At 38.9% G+C, this 10,124-nt stretch overlaps 1 protein-coding gene and 1 non-coding gene across 3 annotated transcripts in view; both read right to left on the bottom strand.

Annotated features, from left to right (window-relative positions):
- Positions 1 to 1,303: 1,303 nt before the first annotated feature.
- Positions 1,304 to 10,124, bottom strand: part of SLC9A7 (solute carrier family 9 member A7) — a 78,950-nt gene continuing 70,129 nt past the window's right edge. For both annotated transcript variants that reach the window (XM_075523249.1, XM_075523258.1), the window contains one exon: positions 1,304 to 4,966. In XM_075523249.1, the coding sequence (XP_075379364.1) occupies positions 4,718 to 4,966 (249 nt within the window). In that variant the 3' untranslated portion in view covers positions 1,304 to 4,717. The remainder of the gene's footprint in view (positions 4,967 to 10,124) is intronic.
- Positions 6,915 to 7,104, bottom strand: LOC142405081 (U2 spliceosomal RNA). The gene has a single exon (XR_012774056.1). It is a non-coding gene; the product is annotated as a U2 spliceosomal RNA (small nuclear RNA).

Genomic DNA, 10,124 nt, shown 5'->3' with positions numbered 1-10,124 from the left:
ACACTCCCTGCTGATGCATCTGTAAGTTCTCTGGTTTTTCCCTGAAAAAGGCCCTCCCCTCACCCGCATCTTAAAGAAAAGCACATGAAGTTGAGGCTTCTGGTTACTAAAATTCCATTCCCACACTTGTGCAGAGGCAGAGACCATCTCTGCCAAGGCTGAGGTCAAGCATGTTATTCCTGTGAGCTACTTCAGAGTTAAAAGAAACACTGAAGCTTTCTTTGAAAAGTACGTGGAGCATATTAGTTCCCGAGGTTTTACTGTTATGAATTAGACTCAAAGAAGCTCCTCTGACCAGTACTGTCTGAAGAGCGACTGCAATTCAAGTTAAATTGAACTTATACAAGAAGGACCATGCCTCCCATGTCAATCTACAAATTGTCTCACAGCTGATAAAGATTAAAGTCACAGGATCTGGCCTCCTAGTTATTACAAGCTGCTCATGCTATCTGTTAAGCCTGCTAGACTTCCTACTGTGAGGTCTTTCCCTCTCCCCAGGAGTAAAACAGAGTACCTGTCAGAGTAGCAGTAGTAGATGACATCATTTTAACCTTTGCTATGTACTTGCTTCAGATCAGCTCGTTGGAAGTTCAGCCAAAAAAGCTTAGATTTTTTTCCCCTCCAGTTGAAATTTCTGTAGTCCTTTCCCCAAAGGGAATTTCTTCAGAGTAACAAAAAAAAAAAATTGGGTCCTTTTGTAGACCAAAACACTTGCATCCTTGGAATAGGGCTAGACTTGGTCAAGTACCAAGTATGTGATACTTTACCCTTGTTCAGTCTTTATCAGACAAGGCAGCTTACGCTGTACCCTTCCTCTGCATAGCAGACGTGTAACGTACAACATAAACACACTTGTCATAGCATTCCTCCTTTCTGATAACTTGAGATCAGAGTATCAGAGCTACTGCTGAAGCCAGTGTAAGCAGCGCTTTGAACACCTCTCACAAAAAGCACCCTGAAAAAAATCCAGGTGTTTGTAGTGAGGCTGCTATGGTACTGCTCGTAGCAGTCACAGGGTCTGCTCATAGCTACTCAACTTTAACTGATAAACTGCCTGTAGTCCCATGGAAGTTAAGAGAATTTGCTCTTTTGCACAAAACGTGCAGTGTGGTACAGGTGTCTCAAAGCATGACCATTTCTCACACACACTGAATTAACTAGCAAGCAAAGCACAAAAATGCCAGTCTTCTAGATATTTTTTGTGTTCTTCCAAATTCTGTAAATGAAAATCTTTCTAATTCCCTGCCCCCAACCACCCCACAGACACTATAGATGAATACACAGGATGGTTTAGATAACTTTTTAGTCTGTTTAAATACAATGTTAGTGTACCGCTTGAGGACTGCTGTGGCCTTTAACACAAGTAAATCCAAAAGATTTATTTGCATGGGAGTTCAAGCGACCACAGAACAGGTCTTGCCTTACTGTCAGTATTAGCTTCTATGAAGCACTGAAATAAGATTAAGGACTTCATTTTGCCCTTCTCCAGGGACTGAAGTTAGCAGATTCCTTGGCAACTTCAGGTGAAGATTTTCAGCAGTAAGTTGACAATGCAGCAAGCAAAAAACTACAAGGAGAAATCACTCAGTCCCAAGTACAAGGGCAGCCACGTAAGCTGCAACATCCTACGCTAGTATAGCAAGACTTTTTCATTGAAGGCCATCTTACAGGTTTTCTTTTTCAATTTGAAGAGGATACTAATATGTATTGATTGCTGTTCATTACAATCTTAAGCTGTGTTTTCTATTCAAAACCTCACACCAGGTTTATAAGAAAACACACATCTGCTGATATGGTTCAGTCAAGTTCTTGCCAGCTCAGGATCTTACTGGAAAGGAACTGAAAGTATTAAACTATTCTTTCAAAAGGACATACACAAGAAAAAAGGATTTATTAGTGAGTTGGTGAAATATGCAGTGTTTCAGGACAAGGAGGGTTTTTTTGGTTTTTCCCCACTTTTTCAGTAAAGGAGTCCCTTGGGAACTGGGTACAAAGATCGGTGTCAGTAGTAAGAAGAGGCTAGATGTTTTAGCTTACCTTTTGTTGGCAGTGAAGTCCAACTTTGGAAGAAGACTTCAAATGAAAACTAGATAAAAATCAAGGAATAAAATTCATTGTTGTAATATATGAATAAAAGTCAAGCTTGTGTATATTGGCCTCTCCTCACCATGTTGGATAAGTGTTTTAAGTCATTTTTGAATGTGAAGTTACAACTATTACATTCCTCACCTCTCACCAATGATCCATCTATTTTGGCTGCTCTTTCACAACCACATTTTGGGCTTACTGGTGAACTTCATTCAACTGTATATTTTTGCTCATTATATAAATATATTTTGCTCATAAATTATATATTTATATCAGTTGTATATTTTGGGAATTAAAAACACAGACAGAGAAGCATCTGCACTGGGATGGTTTATTGATGCTTTCAAGAGATTCAGTCTCTCTGAGGAAACTAATTAAAGAGATTTTTCTACTTCCAGAATCTGTACCTGATCTTTCTTCCAAAGAACAGATCTCTCTCTGCATAAGGCTCTGTTTTTCAGCCAAAGTGATTTGGTAAGCTTCAGCTTCAAGCTGCATGTAAAGATTTGTCTCACTGTATTAAGTCCATTTATTATGGGTAAGTTTCCCTGTCTCAACCCAAAATTTGGTTCATATTACTCGGCTAATAACTCTAATTGTTGTAGAAGTCTCAAGTCCTCACTCAGCATTGACATGGGTCCCAAAGACTTGTCCAAAATGAATGCAATTGTTTTTGTAATTTAGGAGGAAACTACTTTTTCTACTGCCAGACCACTTTAAAAAAAAAAAAAAAAAAAGAAAAAACAAGCCATGTAAACAGTACAAATAGCATGGATCATTGCTATCTGCTTTGTCTTCCTTGAAAGCAGAGGAGAACTGAAAAGGAGTTGTTCTGCTCAGAGATCTTCATCAGGGTTTGTTACACTTCACCATTTAAGAACAGAGCTCAGACTGTATTGCTCTTCCAGTTTTTCCACAAAAAAGCTTCTGGTTTCCTCGTGTCTCTTTTCTTAATAATGTCAGGCAGTCATTACAGATCAATGCCCTTTACGAATTTACCTTGGAGGGACAGACAAGGAGGTAGATCACTCATTAGAGAACACATTTGAAAGAAAGCAGACTAGACAATATGACTGCAATGTTTCTCTGCAGCAGCAAGTTATCGTACCAAAGTTAGCCCGTTAAATTTAATAGTTAAGGAAAAACAGAGTGGATATTTACTCATACACAATTTTATGAGAGGAACAACTGAAATGGCAGCAAGAAAAACACACTTTTTAGACAAACTGATATCACATCACATTGGTGGGCCACAGAACTTTAAAAAAAATAAACCTTTTGAGACATGAGAATGAAGTCACATTTTAGCATGCTTTAAATAGCTGAACTGCTCTTCAAAGCATAAGTTTTCAGCTGTTGGCAAAAACAATGATATCTCCTCATCTGGAAATTAAAAAGCATTTAGCAATAAGTTAAAGCTAGCCTATGTGTAAGTGGGCTAAATACTAGGCAAAGATTTTTCCCTTTTCACATTTAAGATGATACTACACAGAAGTTCATCACTTCTGTAGCTTATATGTTGTTATGCAATGCCCCACTGAAGTTTCACATCTACTCTGCGAAAGAGAACAAGAGTAAACACCTTTCTTTTAGGATAGTCACAAATGGTAAAGCCACTAGTATTTGTTTGTCCATTTAATTAGATGTTTGCTGTTTATCACACACAAGAACTGTAAGCAGAGTCCATGGATTCTTCTGAGCAATATGAAACCTCACGGTTCCATGCAAGTTCAATACTGCCTTTCTCTCTCTCTCTTTCCCCCCCCCTCCTCTTATCTGCTGTTTTCCCCAGCCCAAGATACATTTCCAACTATCTTCATCTGATTTTAAGAACCTTAAGGGAGAGAAAGTTTTACCTCATGACTTCTACTCGAGAGAGCCTGGCTCTGGGCTTGTGTCGGGTCAGGTACGTCTTAGACCACAGGAAGCTGGATGTTTTTCTTTTGAGGCACTAGAAGTTGGGCTAAGAGTAATAGTCAAGTTGCCCAAAGCTAAAGGGACAAGTAGCTCTCATTGCCTTCCTATCTAAATACATAGCCAGTGAAGAAATCTTTTCCCTTTTTTCCCTGAAATACATTAAGTACAGCTTGCAGTAACAGATTCCCCACAGAGTCTTGCATTCAAGCACCTGTAGTCCTAATGCACACTGTCCCGTTTTACTTTAGAGTTTCCTCAACCTCATGAGAGAAGTTAACAATGGATCTCTCCACACTGATATACACATATTCTTTTTTATCTCATAATAATTATCATGTTTATATTTCTTCCTCCACATTCCCAAGCTAAGCCAAAACAAGCTCAGTTCTATGACAATGTTTTCATGTACCTCTCTTCAGAGAGAGCTGCTGCAGCTGAACAAGACAATTGCAGCATGCTAGTTATACTTGGATTCAATATGCGGTTGAAAAGAGGAGAATGACCAGTTTTCTCATTCGTCTATTTTCAGACATTTAGAAAACCCCACTGTCAGCATCTTGAGTAAAAAATAGGTGACATCTTCAGACCCTAGTAAAACCACTTAACGCATGTTAACTCGTTTAAATAAACATCCCCACCTCAAGTGACACAGTGGCCTGCAGTCTTCCTTGATCCATCCACAGAGCAAGAGTTACTTTTACTGAGTCAGTAATCATGCATTGTCTTCCAGAGGAAATACTAGCCGGGTACCCCTGCTTGTAACTTCATGATCTGCTGCTCCCAAATCACGTTCCAGTGCTTCCTCTGAACTACTTTTTGTTCTCCTGCCGTCAAGGCTAGTGGTAGCTGTATGGGGGCCAGAAGAACCGTTTGCAGTTATTGTTGTATCACCATATGTCACAGTAAGGTCACCATCATTCAGAATAAAATCTGAATCCTCTTCTCTAAGCTGTTCTTGATTCTGGAAAAAAGAAAAAAAATCTTTGTACAGTGCACAACATCCAGTCTTTGCCAAGAAGGTAACTGAACAGGAGAGTTTACCTAGATGTCAATACAGAAGCAGTAAGTGGTAAAGTTCCACCTTAAGAAATGTTAAAAATAAACTTGAACCCAGTGTTTGCAAATCAGCTTACTGCTCCTTGTATAACTACTGCTATTGTGGAGAGATGAGGGGGAGCTGAATCCAAGAACTAGATTATGAAACAGGTAACGAGGGATTTAATAGCACTGGAAGTTTCCCAAAAGTACAGGAGAGATGAGCAGTATACGCTGGTTTTTGCACAACAATTTAGAAGGCAGTACAGAAAAAATAGTGGAGACTGAGCACAATTAAGTCACTCCAGATAAAAAGTCAGAGTTGCATCTGTTGCTAATTAGTAAAAAAAAAAAATAGTAAAATTAGTAAGACTCAGGCAAACTGGTAAGAACTCATTAGGCCCAAATTCTTTATATTCAAGGTTTCCTCAACGAATTTTTGTTATAGACTGAAAACTAACCACACTCTTAAACTATCTGCTTACTCTTACCCAGCAGTAAATAGAAAATTATTTGACCTAGTTCTTAGGAACGCTCCTGAGCCATAAAAGTACGAAAGACTGATACAAGAAAGTGCTTGCTTCATAGTTTTGTAACTAGTTCTGATATGTTTTATTTTCAAAATCATTTAAGAAAGCGGCTCACAAACCCTGTGAATTTATTTTGGCAGAAGTGGGATGAAATATATGGTCAGAGACTAGAAATTGCTGAAGTGTAACAACACAATTTCTCTACACAGTGTAATATGACAGCAAGCAATTGTACCACGTTTCACTCCTTTTTAACATGGTCTTGGTAAAAGGCAAAATGACTGAATTGGTCAGAAAATGGGGCTTCCTCATTTGAAGAAAATTCTGTCAGTACTATAAGCTTCCTTTCTTGCAACTGAAAGCAATTATTTCCCCACGTGAATAGCTCCATGCTGCTCAGCAAGAGCTGAAACGTAAGTGTGTGTATTGCTGTTCTCCTCGGTAGGCTGGACACTGATCAGGCTACATTCTCAAAATACACCATTTTCTTCCACTTCAGCAAACAAATGAGGGCACAGGCTATGTGAGATAGGATGCCTGTGATCAGCCTGACCAGAAAGCCCTACCTGTATTGCAGAACAGGAGTTCAGGGCACTTGAGACTGAAAATGCTGATTAACCTGTCCATGATGAAAAATGCAGTGCCTGGCTAAATAAAACTTCCTGGGAAAGCTTCCTGTCATTATTTCAGAATGATAATTAACCAAAATAAAGCAGCAGAAGCCTCTAGATGATACAGAATAATTAACTAATGAGGTCTGGAAGAGGTGTCAGGAGTACCAAAACCAACAAAAGAAATGGTGCAGTTCAGTGTTGGGTGCAAGACAAGGCCTACTTAGAATAAATGCTAATTTCTCAGAACCTTCATGGCATCCAAATTTATCATCGCTTATTAGAGACAGGGTTACTGCAATAGAGAACACTGTTCTCAAAGAGCAAAACCAGTTTAGGACACTTGCTTTCTTTGATTGCAAAGAAAACACTGAACTACTGTCACTATCTTAAAAAGAAAAAAGGCAGAAATGAAAGGGTTCAGCTATAGTTGGCAGAAACAGCCTTTACAAGCTTTCCATTACCAAAAAAGTGAAAGTCTGAGGGACAAGACCAAGATGATTAAAAAAGGTACACAAAGTAATTGGCTGTTTAAGAAAATCTGATATCCCTATATATTCTGTTTTTGAAGAAGAGTCGTTCAAATAAAGATGAAAAGCAGAAAAATGAGTAAGAAGCAAGCAGTTTGTGACTGTTGACTCGTCGTGTTTTAAGAAATCGAAGAAGCTGAGAAGCTCTATCACAAGTTGCCTTTCATGGTGTTTGGCCTTGGAGAAGCACCAAGGAGGGGAAGGCAGGGCCAACAGCACACCAGGAGGTATTGCGATACCAGGACCACATGTGAAGTGGCTGCAGCAAGCTCCCAAAGCATCTCCTGCCTCCACAATGTTATTTAACAGCAAATCCTTGCAGCCACCTATCAGATAAGAAACTGGTAAGAACACACATTGCACTTGAGCTTCCCCAAAAAGCTGAAAAGCTTTTGGAAGCATGATACTGAAAGGAGAGCACCACAGGCTTTATACCATATGGAAAGTCCTGAGTCTTTGCTGGTTTGTCCCAGGCTATACTTACATGTATGTAAACATGATCAGTTCCAGAGAAAACATTGAGCTTTCTCTCAACATAGTGAACAAACATTGCCTTGTACAAGCCAAGTTCCACTTATTTATTTCACTTCTGAATAGCACTGCAAGCAGCAGGCAATTTATTTCATATATTTCCCCAGCGAACATCCATGAACAATCCCATGTAGTATATGGATTTGCTATGTTTGCAGGCAAAGAGGATGGGTGAATAAACCTACTGTGCTTCATGCAGCATGAACAATTATTTCAAGAAAGACAGGAAGTCTATCCAAGTAGATCCCTAGAGACTTGAAATTCTTCCAAGAATAACCCTAAACTGGCCTCTGCAATCCCCTACAGTTCTGTAGGAATAGCTTCAATTGACTCAAGAAACATAAGTCTGAACTTCACTACTTAAACTGACAAACTAGAATGGCTAAGTACCTAAATTCCAAACCCTACAAAATACTGAATTTTGCTTCAATGTGCTGACCGTAGCCCTGAGGGACCTCACAGCATTCTGTCCTATTTGTGCTCCTAAGAATGTGTGCTGGAGATGTTAAGATGGGTAAAGCTTATTTAGAGTTACTGCTTACAAAGCCAGTCTTTATTGCCTCCTAAGGCAGTGGAAAAAGCAGCACATGCAATGTACACAGCACATACAAAGCGCTGGTAGCCATCACGTACGCTGCTGGTGCTGAATACAACACAGGCATCATAGATGACAAGACTTGCATCAGAAGTTACTTATCTTGTGGGTCCAAAAAAGCATCAAGTAGTATGCATGCAAAGCATATTACAACTTAAATCTGATGCTCCGCTTAGAGTTTCTCTATTCCTCAGCTGAGTTCAAATTCATCAAGGAAACTAAACAATTTTTGTTATGAAGCTAGAAGTGCTAAGAAAGGGGAGAGGGGAGGCATGGCTGAACAGTTTTCTTACCAATTTTGAGAGTTGCTTCCTCCAAGACTTATATAGACTGCCAATGAAATTTCTTTACTGGGTTTGCATATTTAGAAAAAGAATTCAATTCCCTCTACTTTCATACCAAGTTGTCACACTGTGTATGGTGCAAGAACTAAACTTAAAAAAAAAAATGGTGGAAGTGTGTGTAGGACAGAAAACATACCCCTGAACAAACAAGCAAAAAAAAAAAAATCCCCAGGAGTCCTTCATCAGGAAGAGCAGGTGATAACACAAATGCTTCTTCCAAATGGCATAAATGGTTGATGAAACCGAGAATTACTAAAAGTTTCAAAGGACATGTCAAAAGGAGAGGAAAAAAGTGACCTACATTAGTTTAGGATAAATTGGAAAGCCCTGCCAAATGGTCATACACTGAAGATAACACTAGGAGAGAAAAATAGGAGTGAATTTTTGAAAATGATAATTTGAAACACTAACTACAGCAGCCTTTCATGCTTTTAAGTTCCAACTTGGATTCTGTTTGGGTGGGAAACACTTAATGGTGAGCCTAATGGCACAGTCTTAAAGCAGTGGGAGAACATCAGCAAGGAATAGTAACGACAGCTCTGGAAAAAATCCACCGTACCTCACCCCTGCATGCTGAGTCAGAACCTTACACGTACGCCATGCAAATTCAAGCTTAGATGACACAATCTCATACTTAGGAATAGGTTGTAGGTGGCCTATATAATAAGATTATTTGACTTTCAGACTTTAAAACCCCCCATTGGCATCTAACTAAAAAGATGTACTCCCACTCATGGAAGTGAAAATGAATTCTAAATAAGGTTGTAATGAAGCCAGAGGAAAAAACCCCAACAAAAGCTGAAAACAATACACAAATATACAGTCAGTACAGCCACATACTTGTATGCTTTCTTCTCTTTCTTCTCTGTGTAGATGTCATAACTGCTCAGACATGCACCTGAATGAGATCTAGGATTTACTATGTCTTTTTGAAACACATTCTCCAGCTATGTTACATTCTGTTGAGTATTTACAGACTTTTTTGTTTGTTTACTTCAAAGTCTTCAGTCTTTAATTCTCTCAGATGTACCATTCCATTTTCCCGGAAATACCTCACAAAAGCACAACTATTCCAAGCAGTTTCTGTCCCCCTAGAGACATGGCCCTCTCAGTTGCTTCACCTGCACTTAATAGAAAGGCAAAAGATTCCACAGCTTTTTAGCCAGTAATAAAATGGTATAGTCACAGTGCTGTAGCAAAGCCAGCCATGCAAAGAAACAAAAAGCAATAAAGCAACTGCAGAGTTTGGAAATCTTGAAAAGAAACTAGACATAAAATCTCAAAATTATATTCTTTCCTAGGACTAATGCAGCAATGCACGGAAATAGGAACAAGAAGAGAGAATACGATGTGAAAGTTCCACATTATACACCTTAAAGTATGCAGCCTTATAAGCATTTTTAATGATGAAGTTAACATCCCAAAAGGGAGTGTGTGCATGTGCGTCACATAACCAATCCAATTAAAGAATAAGTTTCCACATGCCATAGTAGCTAAGAATGAGGAGTAAAGAGAAAAAAAAAAAAAGAGCCCAACTGTTAGAGAAAATGAAAGCCAAAGCTTGCACGTGCATTCTGGTTAGATCCTCAGTTACTGGATAACTAATCTTATAAGATCATACATAGACACACACATGGGCAACACACAAGTAGGCTAATTGGTCTGATGGATGCCTTCCAGCCTAGATCTGTTTTAAGATCTCCAGTGGCATTGCAAAGATGGGAACAAGGCCAATTTTTTGCATTACTAATAGCTCCGAATAGGCAGCAGACATTTCGAATTTCTTTGAAATTTTACTATCAGGTAAGAGTAAGATGCTAATGATACCAGAAAGAAATGCAGGGAAGTATTGCAAAGTTACAAGTGGAATTCATAACTCTCTAGGAAAAGATTAATAGAAATCTAGTCCAAGACTACTTGAACATAGCAGAGATGTTACCATT

This window comes from Mycteria americana, chromosome 1 (assembly GCF_035582795.1).
Source record: "Mycteria americana isolate JAX WOST 10 ecotype Jacksonville Zoo and Gardens chromosome 1, USCA_MyAme_1.0, whole genome shotgun sequence".
NCBI classification, from domain to species: domain Eukaryota; kingdom Metazoa; phylum Chordata; class Aves; order Ciconiiformes; family Ciconiidae; genus Mycteria; species Mycteria americana.
The sequence above is the reverse complement of the archived record's forward strand: the minus strand, read 5'-3'. Positions and strand labels throughout refer to the sequence as shown.